Source organism: Vidua chalybeata, chromosome 1 (genome assembly GCF_026979565.1).
Source record: "Vidua chalybeata isolate OUT-0048 chromosome 1, bVidCha1 merged haplotype, whole genome shotgun sequence".
In the NCBI taxonomy this organism is placed as follows: Eukaryota; Metazoa; Chordata; class Aves; order Passeriformes; family Viduidae; genus Vidua; species Vidua chalybeata.
The window spans coordinates 131,477,519-131,498,976 of record NC_071530.1 but is presented as its reverse complement, the minus strand read 5'-3'; the positions used below and the strand labels follow the sequence as shown (position 1 = coordinate 131,498,976).

At 35.0% G+C, this 21,458-nt stretch overlaps 1 protein-coding gene across 4 annotated transcripts in view; it reads right to left on the bottom strand.

Moving 5' to 3' along the window:
* Positions 1-21,458, bottom strand: part of VPS13B (vacuolar protein sorting 13 homolog B) — a 429,986-nt gene that overhangs the window by 370,113 nt on the left and 38,415 nt on the right. For 3 of the 4 annotated variants that reach the window (XM_053960664.1, XM_053960682.1, XM_053960674.1), the window contains exons 4-8: positions 14,691-14,814; positions 10,476-10,643; positions 9,188-9,369; positions 6,254-6,428; positions 1,169-1,434 (exon numbers count right to left, since the gene is read on the bottom strand). In XM_053960664.1, coding sequence (XP_053816639.1) covers positions 1,169-1,434; positions 6,254-6,428; positions 9,188-9,369; positions 10,476-10,643; positions 14,691-14,814 — 915 coding nt within the window. The remainder of the gene's footprint in view (positions 1-1,168; positions 1,435-6,253; positions 6,429-9,187; positions 9,370-10,475; positions 10,644-14,690; positions 14,815-21,458) is intronic. The other variant, XM_053960693.1, reaches the window with a different exon arrangement.

Here is a 21,458-nt window from a genome sequence, read left to right as displayed (position 1 = left end):
TGATATATTCAAATTTTTCAACCAAATTTTTCAGGAGGCTGAAGGCTTAAAACATCAACATCCCCACAAAATATCTATAGCTTCCAAAGTCACTTGTGTCACCTTTTCTGGCAGTTGCTGAGCAGCTAAATGCCCTTCTAGACCACCAAATAAAAACAGCTAAATTAAGCATAAATCCCCATAAAACATTCCTGTGCACAGATGTCAATCCAAACAGGCAAGAAAGGAACAGGGAGCTCCTGATGTATATGTGCCTGAGTATAATCAGGCACATAATTTTTGTATGAGTTATAAAAGTCTTGCAGTTAATCTGAAAGGCTCAAAGTCATAAAAACCACCCTAAATTACTCTGTGTCAAAGTTCTGACCTTGATTTAACACATGCTTAATTGTAAAGCCAAGAGCCGCTTGGTGTAGTTATGCACATAGAATTGCTTGCAAATAGTTTTGATACGTTACAAGTATCCTGCTAATTCAATACCTTAATTTCTAATTTCTATCAGTACATCTCAATATCTTAGTCAGACTCTCCACATTCCCTTCTGCAAGCTTACAAAACATTAGAGAGAAGGCCAGCAACAATTTTTATCTTTGCTTAGAGAAATCAAATCTTTCTCTACATACATTGTTTATAGCTCAGCCTACATGTACTCTTTATCATTTTTTCCTTCAATACAATTTCAACATATGGAAAATTAATTCAAAATTATCAAGTTAAATTGGTATTTTCATATACAATAGTCCAAAAAATAGTTTCTAAAAATTCCTCTAATCCTAGCTCTAAATTAGAGGGGCTTTTATAAAGAAATATGTATTTGTATAAACATTAGATAGAATACTGCAATGAACATTCACAGAAAGCTTTCAGGCTTTTTTCCCATCAAAAATTATTAATCTAAGTAAATTAAGTGGTTTCCTTTGAACATTATAAAGTTCACACTCAAATTCTAGCTCAGATAACAAAAACTACTCATATTGCCATTATCAGTCCAGTATGATGGAAGAGGAATTTTCAGCATTCACATTTCTTGTTATTCATTAACTTAATACTCCCCTCATAATACCAACAATATTTGTCTTGAATCAAACAGTATTTGAATGCTCAGAAAATCTTTATGCACTTCCTCAATAAATCAAATGAATCCTTTATGACACAGAGAAATATTTACCTTAAAAGTCACTGTTGCCTTTGTACAGTAAAACCCAACTGAAATAATAGGATCCTTGAGGGACTGAGACTTCTGCTGTTCTGCTGTTCCATCACCAGTTCCACCAGAATCATTCTCTTCATCATCATAACTCACAATAGCAGGAACAAAAGACCAAGCCCAAGAAACCCATCCTTGTTGCTGGTCATCATCTTGATGGAAATAAGGATCTTGACTAATGTACTGTGTAGGATATTGCATTACTGAGCTTGCTTCATCTTCTGTGCCTTTTAAAACAAAAACCAAGCTAAATTTCAGATAAACCATACTTAAAAATTTATTTATTAAACTCAAATTTATGGTATGTGAAATTCCACACAGCATTCACTGATAGTTGGCTTATAATCATAGGAAGTCAGTACAAATTTTAAATTACTGAATATGAGTTTCCAAGCACTTCTTTGATTCATTAACATTTTCTTCCAAAAAATATTAAGGATCTTTGCCATAGTTTTAGTATTGTACATCTGCAGTGAGACCAGAATTTGTCATCTATACCACAAGTTTTCAAGACTACTTCCATTAAAGACCTTCAAAAGCTGTAAAATTAAATCTGACTAAATAATGATATTATGATCTTGTAGTTTCCAATTTTAAATTAAATTTAGAAGCAGTTTAGTTACAACAGTCTAATGCAAAAAGTGCAAATACAGCCCACATCCAAAACTTCCTTTGTTTAAAACTAAGCTTTTCAAATATTCAAAGATACAAGTTAATCTATGCTCAAAAAAAGCTGGTATCCATCTGTGAGTCAAAAGTCAAAATGTTGGTCATCTGTGGAAACCAATAGAGATAGCATGCAGAACAAAGCAAGAACTTCCCCAAAGATTCAAGTCTAAGACTCATGATCTAAAAAGGTAGGTAATGTACTGCATGTACAAAGAGCACAAATAGCTTTTATCTGGTTTCATCACCACTCTTATGGGACTCAAGAGGACTATTAAATACTTCAGAATTACTATAAACAGTACAGGATGCAGTACTGCTCCTGAAGGTGAATGTTATGTTTAATGAATCATTTGAGATCATCATGAGAACAGAAATAGGCATAATCCAATTCTATTCACATATTTTGAAACTCAGAGATAGCATTTTTGCAAGTTTGAGAACTTTTACTCTTGAGTCTTATTAGTCTTTAGCCTTTTACTCTATACAACGGAAAAAAGAGGAATAAAAAACACTCCTGAGAATTCTCTGCACATGCTTAAGAGGCAAGAGCACCTCCTCCCACAAAGGCAGTGCAAGCTCCCTTTCTGCTCTCTTCACACAAGCCTCAAGGATCAGATTTAAATCCAGAAGCAAATCTTGAAACACAGCAAATACAGAAGAGGTACACATAAAATCTTGGAAAAAGCCAAAAGGAAGAATTGTCAGCTGCAGAAGGAAAAAAACTGATACTGATCATGACTCAAGTAGTTTAGCATAGACTGTTGTTGGCAATCACAAAAGAAATGGTGGAAGGCCTGGCAAAAACTGAAAAAAGGTGCAGCTGTAGAACTGGGGTCATACATAACATTTGGTCTACCTGGCTGTAAATTTCAGCCATCATTTAGCATATCCCTTTTTGAAGTACACAGAGACAACAGTAAAATAAGCCAAGTTATAGTCTGGATTATCATATTTTTTAATATTTTGGAAAACATTAAAATAAGCACCATTTTACCCTAGCTCCTCTATCTATATACTGTGAGACAGAAATTTGAAAGAGGAAAATATATCTATTTTCTATCACTAAATTAAAACTACTACAGCCACCATATAATCACAAAACTTCAGAAAAAATGAAATAAATTAAATAAATACAGTGTAAATTTATTTATAACAAGGAATATTTGAAGGGGAGTATGTATTTGGGAAGCACAAAGTCTCTGCTTTGAATTAACTACAATAACACTTCATCACCTGTAAATGTATTGGATAGTGAAACAGAGTCAAAACCTCTGTTTTATGTACATTAAAGGACAAAATGTTAGCCTGCATCAGGTTTCTAAAGCCATTTTTTTCTAGCCATTCATAGTGAGTTCAGAAATGCAGAAATGCAGGGCAGTGAGTCCAGTGATTAAGAAATACATTTTATATATATTACAAGATGGCAATGTGACTGCATCTCACTGCTTGCATGCTCAAATCATCTGACCTTCAGAAATGTACTTTCTTTTACAGGATTTGAGATATTTATCTGTAATAGGAGTCTGGAAACTGGTATCTCTCAACAAAACTCTAGAATTAACCCAGCAGAAAATTACTCTCTTGGTATTTACTGATTTATTTCTCTACCTGTATACATTTTCAGCCAGGTATGGGTGATCTAGCCTAGCCTGTAGCTAGATGAGCATGTGCTGGCACTAGAGGAAGAAGGAAGGAATGCATCCCTGCTGGCAATAGCATGAATTTTCATCTCATTGAATCAGCCATGAAACTGTATGAGTCAAACTTAGTACACACTTCAAGCACAGAGATTTAGATGTTCATTCTTGAGTCACTAAATAATGTATACATTAAAATGCATTTTCTTATTCACAATTTGTCTGCTATAAACCGAAGAAGCTACTACAAACTCACAACTAAGACTCTGAAAACAAGCATAAATGACATGACCATTTTAGCCTGTGGGTGGCAAAATATTTGTCAGTAAAGATATAAATGGGCTTCTAAAACTGCCTCTACATCTCTACCTCAGCCATCCAACAATTGCCATCTGTCTTGTGTTCTGAAAGAGCTAGTTCAGTCAAATACATATGATCATATAATTAAGTACAATGATAATGTTAGACCACAGCATAGTTGAACAAAACTGTGTAGGAAATTAGAGATTTCTTTTGCAGTCTTAGTCTAATCACTGACCCTTCTAAAAAATCTTGTGTATATCAATCAGTGTGAAGTTACATTATGTTATTTCTCTTTTAGATGGCTGTCTTATGAAAAGCTAGGAAGTCATACTGACAGTTGTTCAAAAGAATGCAAATGAGACTGACCAACAGCAATTGCAATTCAACCTTCTTGAAGCCATACATTAAAAATAGCGATAACAAGTTGGATTGCCAAAGATTTTACACAGATTTGGATGTAAGACTCTCAACTTTAATTCTAGATGCAAAAGAGACTGAGTACTTGTAGGCAGATGCCTTTTAACATTAATCTTTGCTTAAACTATATTTGTATCACCACCTATTTCACACTTTAACCAAAAGAAGCCAAGTCAAACCCGCATAGCTCTGCTGACTTCTATCCTCTTCCACAGTTAAAGCGTCCTTCCAGTTTTCTCATACTGTTACTCTGTCTCCAGTCCTTATATTTTTTCATCTGAAAGTCATTGCTTACTCATCCCAGCTGTTCTCATATTGACTCATATGATTTCTTTATTCTTTCTGCGTCTTTCCTGTATTCAAATGGCCCTAGCTGCCTTACGGACTGTGCCCTAGCAGCCACAAAATTCAAGCAACTCTAAATACATTCTAATTCTCTATAGCATAAATACTTAGACAAATTTGGGGGAAATTTCATACTAACAAAAGAAAGATATTCATGATACAGAGACAACCCTCTGTCTGAAAGCAAGGGTAATACAGTGCTTCAGAGAAAACTTCCTGACACTTTTTCCTGTAAATAGTAAAAATTATTGGTTAGATACAAGACGTTATTAAAATACACACTAACAGTTTTTCTAAAACTTGTATGCTTTTAAAGTCTCAGCAGAATATTAAGCCTATATTTGCAGAATATTAATTACTTCTAATCATGTCTTGTGTAATGAACTTGTGTTTGCAATGCAGAGTTTCTAGTGCAGAAAACCCATCTTTAGAGAAAACGAAAGAACTATTTACAGATATCTAAATACAGATATTTGTTTTCTCAGTTCCACACAACAGTAACATGACAGAGGATGCTACATCTGAAATAAGAATGAAACAGTCATCTGTGCCAAACAACAGTGAAGGCCGTATTTGGAAAAAAAATTTCCACTGCTGTCAGTTACCCATTATGTATCCATTTCTCTGAAACCAGAGAAGACAGCAAAGACAGCAACAGAGAATTAAAAAAAAATTAGTCTCTTAATGCAAATTAAATTTTTTTCTTGTATTTCTTCAACAGAACAAAATTAATTTAATAGTTTATGCATAGCTTTAAACTGCTGTAATATTATACATTTAAGCCTAGCTTAAGAGAGCTGTCACCTTCAAATGAAATTCCAAGAATTTTCTATGTGAGGTAAATTTCTCTTCCTATTCCCCCAGATCCAAATACAGCCTTTCAAAGATAACCAAAACTTCTGTCTTGAAGAGATTAAAATTAACATACAAATCTCTAAATAAATTCACAGAATCACAGAATAAGCTGAGTTGGAAGGAATCCACAAGGATCATCAAGTCCAGCTCCAGGCCCTGCACAGAATCACCCCATGTGCCTGAGAAGCAGCGGATGGGAAGCAATCACAACAGGATAAAGAAAATTCACCCCTCAGCAGTGCAATGCTCCTGAAAAAATCCTGTTGCACTAAGCTACCACAAAAGATCATACAGAAGAAGGAATACATGTTATATGAAAATAAAAAACAGTTGAGACCAGACAAGGTAAAAGGACAGAATTATGGGAAACAGTGCAAAGTAATACTTCCTTGCTTAGAATACATTCTGATATATCTATCCTCAATGTGCATTTTCAAAGAAATTATGAAGCACACTTTGGCTTTTCTCTCATTTAGCTCAAATGTGGCTGCGGCCAGTTTTAAACTTCCTTATGGAAAGGTGCCTTGTTGCATGATATATCAACAGATAAATCCAAAGTCACAACTACAGTGTCACAACTCCCAAAATGGTCTTCTTAGATCATATTTAACCTCAATTTAATTAATACCATTAGAATTCCTTATAGTACATAACATTAAACATGTCAAACCACTGCATCCTTACCCAGCACAATGCCTCTAGCAAACTGCAGACGGACAAGATAACTTGGCAAGAACTAGACTTGGACATTTACATTTTCAAAAAGCAAAGAAATTAATGTTTTTAACATTTCTTCTTACAAATTAAAAGCTGTACTTACCTGTGATATTTCCCAACATATCTTTAGTATGGCAAATCAAATCTTCACTTTCCCCATCTTTGAAGTTGCCTATTTCTCCATAATACAGAGCTATCCCAAGCTGCATTATACGTATAAACATTGGAAGCTGCTGATCAGAGATTGAAAGTTTCAAACTTTCAACTAATGTGTGAATCTATAACATGAAAAGATAACAAAAACAAATAATAACAAAGCTCTGTCATCAGTAAAGCCTAGTTTTAAACCATACAACTCTGTATTCATTTAGTATGGGCATTTTATTTCCAAAAATGAGATTTGCAATACAACAGAAAACAAAGGGCTGCAAACAAAGCCTACCAAAAACATTCACTTGGGTTGTCACACAGGAGATCTTCAGCTGAAAAATCAAGTGTAACATGTTTTACATACACGGAAACATTTATATAATTTTTTTTAAAGTTACTGGTGAAGAACTTTCTCAAATCTAAGTGATGTAAGAACATCTAATTAAATTTTTATTTTCATTATAGAGTTTCTTTAAAATTTCTGCATGCTCTAGATAACCTAGATATCTAGATAGTATATCTAGATAAACTCTAGATATATTGGTTTTAAAATACAGGGTCCTTCATTTTGATTCTTTCCCACTCCAAACATTGTTCCAAGTGGCCAAGAATCGGGAGAAGAATTAATTCCAACTGCAGTGCAGAAAACTGGCTCCTCTGAATATTCCATTTCAAACGTGCAGTTAAGGCACCTTTCACTAAATGAAAGGTAGCTTTGCAAAGACTAAAATTGTTGGCATGAAAACTTTTCCTTCTTTAAAAATTGTAGCTGTAAAACAGCTAAATACTTAAAAATACTTTGAGCATGTGGTCATTCTATAATGTCAAAGGCAAACAAGATAAGAAAGGTACCTTTCATTAAGTAAGAGTTGCATAAAACTACTGTCTAATATTATACGTATTTTCAACTCCAGGTCCAATTTCTAAATGCTGCAGGTGAAAATAATGGAAATTAAACGTAATTACATATCAGTATTGGCCTTAATGCAATTCAAAAATCATGAAAAATTACTTTGTAAACAGTATAGCACATCCATGGGTAAGTTATATTATAGTGGTAAAATCAGTATTTGTATAAATACATGCAAATACCTTCATATGTGCAAATTAATGAAGTCTTAGCCAGAGTCAGAGAGAATGAGTAGTAACATTATATCAGCTGTTTACACAGACAAGATGAAATATGTCAGATGTCAGAATTATGCTATTTTTTTAATTCTCTGACAGAAAAAAGCATGTAAACTCCTAAGATATATTTTGGAAGTTAAATATTAATCCTTGCACACCAATTTTCCAAGGCCAGTTGATTTAAAGTTCTTAATAGCAAACCTCTTCTGTGCAGAAGAACAACAGGACGGATAACGAGTAAATCTCTTAAGGTGTGTAAGGGAAAAGAATAAAAGGATTGCTCTGCCAGAAGCCTCTTTAAAGGCACACAAAGAGCATATGTCCTAGTGGAGGACAGGAACAGTAAGCAGCATTGTAGGCAATGAATATAATTCCACTGTCAGTGGAACTCAGCTGCCCCACAGAAGATTGACTCATCTCCCTAAAACTGGGGGAAAGCTATAATCTTTGTGTCGAGTTAGCTTCCAATACAGTGTCAACACAGTGAGTGGATTTAGATTCTTGAGAGATCAGACAAATGTCAGTGCTGCTACAAAGAGGTGGAAGCAGGACTCACATCCTCAGTCCATAGCAGCTCATCTGCCTTACGGTTGCCTCATCCCATGAAGAAATTTACAAGAACAGTAACAAAAAGCTTACAACTCTAATCATTTTACGTGTGTTTTGTCACCTCTACAACATACATTATTTTCATTCTAAAACTAAAAGTAGGAGCTGAGTGTTCCCAGTTCAAAAGCATACAAAAACATATCCAAGCACTTAAGAACAGTCCTCCTTTGAGAAGTTTTAACTCCATTAAAATTCCCTAAGATTAGTTTAGCCAAAATTTAGCAATGAAATTATGAAGGTTATTAAAATATTCTAGCCCTTACAAAGAAACCAAAAGGTCACATGCCCTGGAAACCTCCTCTCAAGACTTAAAATCAGGCATGCTTTGGTAAGTTAATGACACATAGTATTAAAGTTCACATTAGCAAGAACCTCACAGATTTGGAGAGAAAGATGGAGCACTGCTGGCTTTTGTCCTGAGCTGGAAAACCACTGTCCTTCAGTAACCAACCCTTCAGGGTGCTGAAGCTGCAGTAATATCATTTGCAGCAGAGGCTTTTAAGAGGTTTTTAGCATCCTCAAATTAAATTTCATTCAATTAATGAACTTGTTACATTTACTAATAACAGTTCTTTGTGCTTCAGCCCTATGAAAAAACAGCTATTTCCAATAATTGGCTAAATATTTCAGGGAGTCTCTAAAAAACTGCATCCTGATAACCCACAGAGAATAATAACAATAACAAGCCCCTGATCACTAAGAGCTGAATTTGGCTTGCTAATCCATCTCATGTGGTTCACTGCAGAGTGTCAACCCACTGATGTTTCTTGTTATTCATGAGAGTTAGAGCTACATTTGAAACAATAACTTAAGGCAAAAAAATCCTTTCCATCTTATTGCAAACACCCTAAAGTATACCACTGTTTTTTTGGTTGTTTTTTTTTTTAACAGATTATCTGCAGACTTTCCTTCCCCCCTTACAATTATGGGGTTTTTTAAACTCCAGGAAAAAATTAAAATATTAGAGAGCATAACTTCTTTACTTAGGTACATAAACTAACTGCATCATATGAATAAAACACAAGTTAAAAATCCTTAAGCAAAACACAACAGTATAAGCTTTTCATTTTACTTAACATTTTAAAGGATATTTTGAAAAGCCTCAAAACTTCATAAGTGAGTAGCAAAAATAATTATTTTGGATACCTACTTTAATAATTGATGGCATTTTGGAGTTGAGGTTATCATAAGTAAAATGCAGACGAGTCCTGAAGGAACACTTGTACAGCAGAGGTTCCTGGTAAAATTCAATTTTACCACTAGCATTTCTCTTATCAAGACATACTGTGCAGTCAGAAAAGTTGATCATCTTCCTCAGTACGAGATCAGTGGCTTTTAAAAGAAGTGTGTAGGTTAAAAAAATATATTACATACATGAAATAAATTGTGCATACAAGTTCTTAACTAGAAGAAAGCAATACAAGACAGTTCTTTAGTCGTTATTTAAATCAAAGTACTTGCTTATGTGACTGAAGAGGATCATTTCCTGTGTCAGCCTTTTTATGCTGAATGCATAGGAAGTGAGGACAAATTAGTTACACCAAATAAAATTTTCACCCTGTCTGCTCTAACTTAGCTCTTTTTATAGAAGAAGAGTACTGTTTCATGTGGAAGAATACAATTACTATCTTTCTCATTATTCTCACAGAAATAGTTTTGCATATTATCCCCCAAAGTTTTCTTTTGAACCTTCCAAAAGAAACAAGAGCTTTTATAGTGAACTTAACATGAAAAACATTTTGTGATTTTGTCATATTAGTTAGTAATTATTTTAGCCAGAACAAAAATATAGGTTCAGGAAAACATTAATTGAATTCCACACTCTACCTGAAATCTTCTGTGTGATCTTAGCACAGTTACTGTGCCCCAGTTCCACCTCTAGCCAATATCAGTAAGAGCACCTGGACTTACAGGTGAGTGCTGGCAACTCAAGGACTGAAATATTCAAACACTGAAGACCAAGATAAAGAGTCAGAAGTTGGGGGCTTTTTTCCCCTGAAAATGTGAAGTGAAATGCAACTGGTATGCTGTGCTCACTACTGTGAGCACATTTTACTGCCACTCTTGCCAGCCTGTTCAGGGTTATAAGATCATCACAAACAAGTGCAATGGAATGCCTTAATGTGCTACTGCTCACTCACAAAACTTGCCTAAGCACTCACTGCCAGCAGCAAGCACTAATTCAAATACCATCACAGGATGGCAGAGGACAGAACATCTGTGATCATACAAGAATGTAGTATAAATCAGTCTATATTATTTCAGTTGGCTCATCAGAATTAAGGTAAGGACAAGAGAAAAAACTGACTGGAAATCAAAACAGACATAAATTGCCCTACTTCTGATAAAAAGAGCCATTTTTATGAGACTTAATAATTTCTGTGTGAATTTAAGAGTGCCTCCACAGTGATACGTAAAACCAAAAAATATCTACTCACCAGAGATGTCCATAAATGCTCGATCCCAAAACTCATCCACTGTATAGCATTCTGCAGAAGTGATATTGACTGAGAGAACAATATCATCCTCCACATACTTTAATATGAGATTGTTGATCACAATGTTGACATTATTTACGACACGCCTTATCAAACTTTGAACATAACCTATAAATTAAAACAAATTCTTGGCAATGATAAGGAAGACATGATCAACTAATTTATTTAGTAAAAAAATTAATTATTTCAATATATTTCTGATTCTCAACTTGCACTCTTTTAAAAAATTGAAATTTAAACAAACTATGTATCATTTTTACCCAAAAATTAACATGACTTAAAACTCTTTAACATTCTGTGTAGTTGTTAAGTCAATCAGCATCCTAGAAATGCAAGATACCATTAAAAAAGTTGTTAAAAACTATGAATACAATAGAGCATACGAAACTAATTAACTTTTAATTAACTAATTAAGAAAACAGAACACTATGGATTACTGTAGACAAAGAATTTTAACAAATACTTTTTTACTTGAGAGATATTTAGAAATAGGTTTGGAAAAGTGAACACCAGGTGCTAGGTTACTTTTCAAATGTGCATGTATTATGCCTAGGTGCTCCCTCAGTTTTTTTATAAGTTAACTAAGCATTAACACACCTGGTACTTTGTCATTCTAAAACCTAATATATCCACAACTTGTTTAGTAAGAGCCCTGTGAGGTGTATCAAAACCAATTTCTGTCAACAACCCAAATGGTAAGCACCTGCACTGAAGCCTGTTGGGAACAAATCCATTTACAGGTTTTTTACCATTTACATGTTTTTAGAGGTAATGTTATTGGAAAAATCATCTCACCTGGGAATTCACAGTATGTGGCAAACATTCATATTTTTAACAATATCGTAAAGAAATCCGTATTTGTGTCTTTCATGTATACTGAACCTAACTGTGGACCCAACTCACTTGTGCTAGAAAAAAGCAAGCCTTACAATTTCTCTGTTTTCAAATTTATCATATTACACACATTTAAAAATATGTTTAGTAGATGCTATCGAGTTCTAGTTTGGTGACTGTGCAGAAAAAAGCTAGCTAATGATAGAGGCTTAAACCCACAGGTTTCAGGAGCAGTTTTCTAAAACTTGCATGAAATAAAACTCCTTTATGTCAACAACTTTAATTCCAATTAAAAATTAAAATTAACATCAAAACATTGTCAGATAACTAGGAAAATATTTAAGTTGCTACTTCCATTCTACTCTGCTTTTTCTAGGTATTGATCTTTTACACATAACTTTTCACTTTAGGGTATGTGGAAAGTTTTACCATTACATAAGTGATTTTCTTGAGCTCCACAACTAAAAATTTGCTCAGCTGACATAGGACATTTTTCCTTTTCTCAGGATTCAAAGTCTTCAATGACCAGAAAGAGGAAATCCAGAAATACAGTCAAATTCAATGTTTTCAGAGCCTAGTACAGTTAGATTTCTAACATAATCTGAATTGTCTTTTTCTGCATATCAATCTAAAACTACTGAAAAATATGTGGAATAACTTGTTTTTAAGGATTTTCTGATGCCTTCAAACAGCAACATTTTTAGTTTATATGAACTCAGAAAACCAGATGTATTATTTCAATAATTAAGGGGCATAAGAGACCCATATTCATCACTAGAGTGGTGTAAACCAGCCTGTACATAAATAGAAAGCAGCAAAAGGCATTTAGCTCCTTTTCCTAATTTCAGTATAAAAATATTTTTGCAGACCATTTAAATAGCAACTATAAAATTATAACCAGTTATTTAATTATGATTTCAAAGCAAGCTACTAATTTCATTGAAGAAAGTCAATCTGTCTCTCCACAGGTCCAAAGCTTTTTCAGTATTTTGCTTTCAAGGTCTTTCAGGAAAAGAGCAACACCATTTTCATCTGTATGTCTTTTTGGCTGAGTGCATAAAGAGAGGAAGCAGTGTTCTACCCTCCAAATAAAACAGGGGTAATGGATTTGCTAAAAACTGTCTATGAAGATATTTCCAAGCTAGTGGTACAGTATATTGTTGGAAGTATCATACAGAAACCAGCTTCCTGATTCAGTTTATCTTCAAATATACTAGAAGGAGATTTTTACACGTGAGGAACAGTTTTTTAAGAAACTGTAATTCCTACAATTCAAAACAAAATAATAAAAACATCAGCAAGTTCATATATAATAAAGGGTTTATTGTGTTTTCCTGTTTGTTTTTTTTTCTTTTCAAAAGGGTATTGTTTTAAATACAACTGGGAAAAAGCAGATATACTCCTGTGATTTCTAAGAACAGCACTATGAGCAACTTTGCCACTGAAATATAGGTGTTCTATGGTAAGTGAATAAAACCACCAGGAAATCTGTAGGGCTAAATTCTTCCCTGATGTACAACATAAAGTCCACAAGTATGCTTTTTTCAAATTGTCCAGAACCCAAGAGGCTGCACTGTGCATTAAATGCTATGAATGCACTTAATCAAATTAAGCAAACGTAATCAAATCCAACACTCCAAAAAATTTGTATCTCTGTAGTCATGGAATCAATATCATCAGACTAGATACATCTAAATTGAAGTTTAGCTGGAGTCTGTTGTTGCCAAAGCTACGTTTTTATCTAAACTTTGCCTCTGGAGATTAATCTCCAAGGATGCTAAAACAAAAAGACAAATAAATCTTAAAAAAAACATACAGCACAAATATGATACATGCATCTTCCAGGAACTTAAAAAGAAACAAAACTAACCAGATGACTCCACATCCTACTAAAATTCAGGATGTGCAAATTACATCTTAGGACATTTTACCACATAAGACATCTATACTAAACAGCGCTATTTATCCAATCAAAAGCAAAACCGAAGCTACCTGTATTTACAACTTTTAATTTTGTTGTTTTAATATACAACAATTAATACAGCTGTATTGATATAATTTCACCACAACTTACAAAAATCCTGCAAATGTCACTGAAGGAAATAGATTCATACAATTTTTTAGTAGCCTTTGACTTTTGTTGTTTGCAGATGGGACCCAAAGAACCGAATTCCACAGAGCTGCCACAGCTGAAGCGCTGTCCATGGTAGGAAATGGTTTCCCCCAGTTCCAAGCCCCTGGAGTTTACTGGATCACTAGGCTCTAAGAGAACCTCCAGCCCTGGCTCCTCAAGTAGTCATTTCAAAGCAAGATGATACCATGTAGCACATCATATTACACCCACTAAATGTCAATGTTGTCTTTCAATTCAAGTCAAGCATAAAGTTTCTGTTAACAAAAAACAGCAAGAAAGCCTCACACAAAGCTATTGTATTTTTAACCTACCTAAAATTACATGACCCAAGACGGCAAACTGCAATTCATTCCAGGACTCTCCAATTTTACTTTTCTGCATGAAACACCTCATATCCAAACTCAGAGGTAATAGTAATCAGATACATAGTTCCTTAGGCATTTTTATATCATAAAATTTCTCCAAGTTCAGGATCCAAATTCCACATTCACATTGAAATTCCATATCCAGGAAAAAAATGGGTGAAAATCTCCACCAGTAGATACAAGGTTCAATAAAAACCATTAATAAAACATGAGAGAGTTTGAGGTTTTCAGCCTGAGAAACAGAAGTCTCCAGAAAAACCTTAAAGCAGCCTTCCATTACTTGAAGGGAGTCTACAAGAAAGCTAGAGAAGGACTGTTCACAAGGGCACGTATAGACAGGACAAGGGATAATTGTTTTGAACTGAAAGAGGGCAGGTTTAGATTAGATAATAGAAAAAAGTTCTTTATTCTGAGGCACTGGAACAGGTTGCCTAGAAACGTTTTGTTCAAGGCCAGACTGGATGGGCTTTTGAGCAACCTGGTTGAGTGAAAAGTGTCCCTTCCCAAAGCTGGGGGTTGGAACCAGATGATTTTTAAGGTCCCTTCCAATCCAAGTCGTTCTCTAATTCTATCATGCTACCTTGAACTATAAATAAGTTACGTGAATTTAAGAATTTGATTAAATGGAAAGAAAGGTAATCAGCATTAAACTACATTTTATTGTGATTTGGTTCTATTTTCTAACATACAAGTATTTCACTAATCTTTGCAATTTTTAAGTAGACAAAACATAATAATCTAAAAACACTGTGGCCATCTGAATAAACTTCTGTATTTGAGCTACAGAAAAATACCTAACCAGTTTCTAAAATTATGGATTACCTGGAGGTAAATCAGGGTCAGGAGAAGCAGACTGCTGAACACGTCGTGATTTTACTGCTGATTTCAAGCTTTCTGTGGTACTGCGGTTTGTTGAACTGGAACCACAACTTTCATGGTCTTCCTGCTAGAGGAAAAGAAAGCAATGAAGTCAACCAAACAGAAAGAAAATAAATGTGGGGAGAACTTGGTAAATGTTCTGAATTTCTGTCACTGTTTTTCCATCAACTCAATCCTGTACTACCGAAGTTGACACAAAACTAGCTGGACAACATTAAATTAATACTTTCACTAACTTTAGTTTCAAAAAGAAACCTGTTATTTTAATATTTATTTGAACTGAACATATTTCTTCTAGCTCCATTTCTGCTGAAACATTCCTTCAGAGACAGAGCCCTGCAGATTACCAAAACAAGTATGAGAAACTACCTAATTGTATGAGCTTATATGCCTACTCATGAAACCACTTCAGATGGTTCCAAGATGTCAGGCTCACATCCTTCCTAATACCACTAATTGAAACTGATTCATAAAGCAAAATATTTTTGCAGACTTCTATAACAGTAAAACATGACCCCAGAAAAGACAAATGTACTGAGGGCACCTGTTCCTCTTGAGCTTCTATATAGTTCATTCAACATAAGGAATTCAGAAGCAGAAACATAGCTCATAATTCCAGAATGTGATATAAGCCTTTCAAGATGAGATTTGCAGACACATGAAAACCTTAATTAGCTGAAATTTAGGATTTTAACTATACCAGCACTATTCCCATTACATTCCAGAATGACAGTTTAACTACAAGGCTCAAATGTAAGAAAGCCAAGAGAAGTAATGCAAATATTCTTCCAAATGTATTAAAAGTACAGGTTAAAGAGAATGCAAACACAGATTTTGACCTAAGCCAAATTACTTTGATAGACATAGTCTCTTGCAGAAAAAGTGAAAAATGCTTTCTGGGTCATGCCATTGATCATATCACACAACTTGTTCACAAAAAGAAGTTTTGGGGAACAAATGTCAAGTAACACAGTATGAATTATAATATTCTTAAGTCTACTTAACATAAAAAGCAAGCAGCTTAAACTGTGCTGGGTTTTTGTACAGGACAGATCGTGTGTTTCTCTACGTGCTGCCTGGTATTTCTAACTATCTCAAAGAAATGACAAAAGGAAATATTCACATTACTTGCTTTTTGATATGGATTTTGCTTTCCATTAAAAAAATTAATACATGCTATGATACACTTCAAATGCAGGTCTACAACTTCAAAAGTCACTGGAGAATTTTTTTTCCTTCCACTCTGTACTTAGAGCAACAAAACAGGGAAATTCTCTGATAAAATGAAAAGACCATTTCACTAAGGAAAAAAAAAAAAAAAAAAGAAGAGCACTTGGGGGAAAGATAAGGTTAAGATAGACGGTAGAACTCATTTGGTTGAAGCTTTAACTCATTTGGGGCAATTGCATAAGACATATTCATATATTAGAAGACTAGATGATAATTTCTGAAAGAAGGATGAGTTACCATAAAGGATTTGAGATTTTCCAGTTACTAATATAGTATTGAAAAACAAGCTGTTGGATGCTTTTTATTTTATGGTTATTTGGCCATTTTAGTCATACAGGAAAGTCTCATTCTACTGCATAAAAACCCCGTAACAGGCGTTGAGAATCAGCTCTGTTTGAGGGCATTTGTTTGTTTTCTCATCTCTGACAAACTTCTGATTGTTTTCATTGGGGAATGCAAGTCTCCTGAAGACTCTCCCTGAACTTAGAACTGTGGAGCAATTTCATTAGAAAACCACCTTTCTCTTTATGGCATACCAGACAGAGATAAAGCAAGAGCTTTAAGTTTTCAGGAAGCCCAGCATGATGGAAGCCTCTTCATCAATATGTATTTTGTAATCAGCAGAGCTCAACTCTCCTTCCTCTCCAGTTTACTGAAAAAAAATTTGAAATAACTTTTATATATATATACTCTTTCTTGGAAACTAGTTTACTTGTAGCATAGAAATATTTTTTTCAGGTAAGACACTACACAACTGTTTATGTTTTGAACTTGCAGAAAAGCCCAAGCTCAATGAGCTCTGTGGATCTCCTTCTTCCCCAAGCTCACCCATGGATTGCACAGAATGCTGTGCTGCAAGTATTTAATGGTCTGATTGGATCTGATAGGATCCAATTGGTCCAGTTGGTCCAATTAATTGGTCTGATAGGATCACATTACACTGGAATTGTAGTATTTATGTCAGCTACAAAATAAAGAGAAGGGGGGAGAAGGGAATGGGGAAGTTCTTTTTCTGAAGTGTTAACTCTATCAAGCCTGATTAGATTCAAATCTAACTTGTCTATCTACATACTGCTATAATTCCAATACATGTTCTCAAAACTTCACAAAATCTATGCAATATTTTTGAGTATTATGGGCAAAGATTAAGTAAGAGTGGTTTAAGCTTTTACCACTTTGAGACCACAAGGAATAAACACTAGCACTTTGGCTTTTGAGGGGGGATCGGTTTTCTAATGGAAAGGGGCGGAAAATCCTTAATTTTAAAACAAAGTCTCAAATCTCAACCTATAAACACATTACATCCAATAAGCTTTTCATATTTCCCTGAGCTACAATTCTGTTGTGATGGAAAAACGGCTGTAAATCATTTACAGTGAGATGGATCTAAACACAAGCAAAAATGTACATGTTCCAAAATGGTGCCAAAACACAAAATAAATTTATCTCAGAAATATACCTGTGTGACTTAATCCATATGAAATATCAGAGTACACCTACACTTAAGAAGAATTCAACCTGACTGACATTTGAAAAAAGGGTGGGGCTTTTTTTTTAATCTGGGATAACATCCATTCATATCTTTACAATACACAATTATCAAAAATATTTTTGGGAGCTGCAGGGGTTGGTATAAAGTTTTTTGAGCATGAACATACACACCATTTTTCACAACAGTCACTGATATTTTATAAGCCAAATGTATTCTTCAATTACTTGAAGACGATAAGAGTGGCCATGAACTTAAAAAAACTACACTCCTAAGTACACATACATCCAGAAGGTTTCTGTATCTGCACACTTCTGCTCAATGTTAACTTTAAGAGCACACTATTAATTTCTCAAACATGTGGCTGTCTCATAAGCCCAGAAGTAAAACACGTTCATTAAAGAGATGGAGAAAGTTCCAAGGAAACTGCCAAAACTAGCATAATTATGAAACTATTTAAAACTGGAACCAACTAGAGTCACACACTGTGTCTAGATCACAGTGATGTCATCAGAAACACTCAGCCAAAAAGCACTAAAATTACTGCGCTCCCATAAATCCACCTCACACCAGATGACAAACATTTAAAAGTTGAATTTAAAATCATAATGGGGTGGGAAGGGAGTTACATTCTAAAAGCGCTAATAACTATAGTTATGGAATAAGATTTGATAAACATCCATTCATTTCATCATAAATGAGAGTGACTCCAAACAATAGCCACAGCAGTGGAAAATTAAAAATACTCATGATATATTTAGAGAGATGATTTTTAAATAAGATAACACATTTACAAAAGTATCTTTTCCCACTAGCTTGTATCATAAGTAAAGCCTAGAAAACTTAAATTTGTACAAGAGGTCCTGTTTTGGGGTGTTGTTCTGCAAATACAACAAATACAATTTTGCACAACCAGGCTCCTTTTTAACTTTTGACAGTCATGTCAGATCCAGTAGCCAGCTGAAATGGTTTTTTAAGCACTATGGTTAGATCTAGAACTATGCAAGTCATAAGCAACATGCTAAAGATTACTAACTCTATTACCTAGGCTAGTAAAGTTATATTTGAGTTCCTCAGTTAATTTTCTACTGCAATTTAAAACTGTTATTGCAAGGTTTAGAGCAAATTGTCAATTGTCAAATTACAATTGACAATACTTGAACACATAACAGATGAGGTTTATTTTGATCTTTCCTAATAAGTGAAGCTTATAATCTCTGTTTATTATTCTTTCCTTTATTGATTATGCTTTCCAAATTAAAAATAGTTTTCTCCTTAAAAAATACACGTTCTTTTTTTAAAACACACAAATCCTACTCAACGTGCAAGATCTCAAAAATGCCTCATAAGCACACTTTATGGGAAAATAATGTTCTCTTGGAGATCACTTGGCTATTTATGCAAATACTGTCCCTCTGCTTTCATAAAATCAAGTTAGACAAAGAAAATTGGGTTCTATAGAAACAAAAAAACACCAGGAAACAGTTTAAAAACCAATGAATATTATGAATTAAAATTTTAAAACCCAAATTGATTCAAATTACCTACTACACAAACTTGCAGAGAGCTCTCCATCCCCATTTTTTCCTTTTCCTCTATAAAATTTGCTTCTTCTCACCCTTTATCATTTTTAAAACAATAAGCTTAATATCCTTTACAAGTCATTAAAAGATATCTATTCATATTTCTGTAAAATGTATTTTAAATAGCAAGATGCAAGAACTGGGGGAGTGGAACTTATTTCCCACTAGTGGGCAGTGCTCATATGGCCGAGTAGTTGGCTGCCTGGGGCAAGACTAAAAGCAACATTCAGGATGTGTTCATTTTAGCAAGGCCTTTGGCACAGTCTCCTCACATGGGCAATCTCCTCATTCACAGACTGGTGAGAATATCAGTTGGATAGCGGGAGTTCAGTAAAAAAGTGGCTGGACCACTGAGCTCACAGGGCTGTGATTAAGGTGCAAAGTCTAGCTGATGACTGGTTACTTGTGGCATCCTTCAGGAATCAGTACCAAGTCTATGGTATTTTAACATGCATACTGAAGACCTGAAGATGGGATAGAGTGTGCTCTCATCAAAACTGTAGATAGTACAAACCTAGGGAGAGGAACCGATGTCCTGGTGGGCAGGGCAGCTATTGATAAGAGTCCTTGAGGGGGTGCAGAAAGGGGCTGTCAGGAATGCAGGGAAATCCAAATGTAAACACTGAGTGCTGGAGTACCCAGGATAAAGATGCTCTGGAACTGCAGACTAAAAGCCAAACCGCTCGAGAGCAGCTTTTCAAAAAGCAATCTAAGGGTCCCAGGGGGCAGCAAGCTGCCCATGAGCCAGCAGCATGTCCTTGCTGCAAATGCCAGCTGTGTGCTGGGCTGTACTAGCAAAGGTGGACCCAGGGGCAGAACTCTTCTCCTTCCTTAGCTCCCTGTGAGGCACTGTATGGAATACTGCACCCTGCCAAGGGCTCTCCAAGACACTCCAGAAGCAGATCTACAGAGGACCACCATGGTGGTTAGGGCACAGAAGCAACCTCCTGTGCTCTCTCTCGGGGGAGACTGAGATAAATTAGGGTTGTCCAGTCTGGAGAAGGATGATCCAACTGCTGCCTACAGCTACCTACTGAGAGGGTACATACTGAGAGAAGTGGGAGCCAGACTGTGTCTGCTGCCATTCATCTTTTCATGGTACAAATCTGAACTGTGCAGTTCCAAGCTGGGCAAGCTGGTTTTTATCATTTGGAGGGTGATCAAGTATTGAACTGGCTGCCCAGAGAGGTGCTCTGAACACCTCAGAGCACCTCTGAGCACCCAGAGTCTCAGTCCTCAAATTATTCAGCACTTTGCTGGCCAAGCCCTGCAGCAACCCATTCTAATTGGACTTGCTTTGGGCATGAAGCTGGACTAGATCACCACCAGAAACCATTCCACATTGCACTACAATTCCTCTGCATGTGAAAATGAAACAAAAAGTAATACAAATTTTTGAAAATATTATATTTAAAATACACAAGTTTCACTAAAATGGTAAGCACCATCAAGATCTTGCTTTCAAAAGGATATCTGGTTCTTTTCCACTGCTATACACTTGCTAATATGCATTACATATAAACAGATTCATATTATACTTCTAACCTCACAACAACACTTCTGCTGGCTAACATACGTTAAGCACTGTTTAGAAATTAGTACAGAAAATTAATTATACTCTTTTTTTAATGAACAGCAAACTAGAAGCATAACACTGAAACAGAGAAAATCCAGTGACCCACATATGACATCTGTACATCTTTTGCAAGATGGGATTTAATAGTCTAATGCACATTTACTTTAAAATTATGTAAATATAGGTTTATTTCAGAACTATGACAGTGTAAAATATTTAAGACAATTTAGCCAAATCAGGCTGTGTTCCAATTTTGCAGAATAGTTAAAGACTTCTGTATTACATACAGAAATTATAGGTTCTATATACTTCTACTACTTTCAAAAGGCTATTTGAGATTGCCCACTTTTTTTCCCACTGTAACAAAACTCAATTTTAAATCTTTTCAAATACCTCAGAGCAAGTACTCAGAGACTGAGCTCTGTCTTTCTCTATGACAGACAAGAACATGCTAGAAAGTCTTTTCTTTCTGCCAGAGTTTTTTTTCAGCACTATTTCATGTAGAAACATGTCAAAAATAAACTCTTAATATTATGTCCCAGACTACGAAGGAGAAACACCAATGAATTTGAGGCAGAGATCTGGGGAGTAGGGCAAATAAACAAGGTTTAAGTCTGGTTAAGCAAAACAGACAAACTGGAGCAATCAAGAACAATTTAAACAAGGTGTCAGCTTCTATTTGCCTCTTGTTGCATGTGATCTTGGCTGATGTTAAATTAACAGAAACAACCAGCAGGGATGACCAACAACACACATTTAAGATACATGCATTAGATGAGGGTGTTACATCCACCTCCCAATGTTAGCATAAGCCTTGAGTTGATTCTATGTTA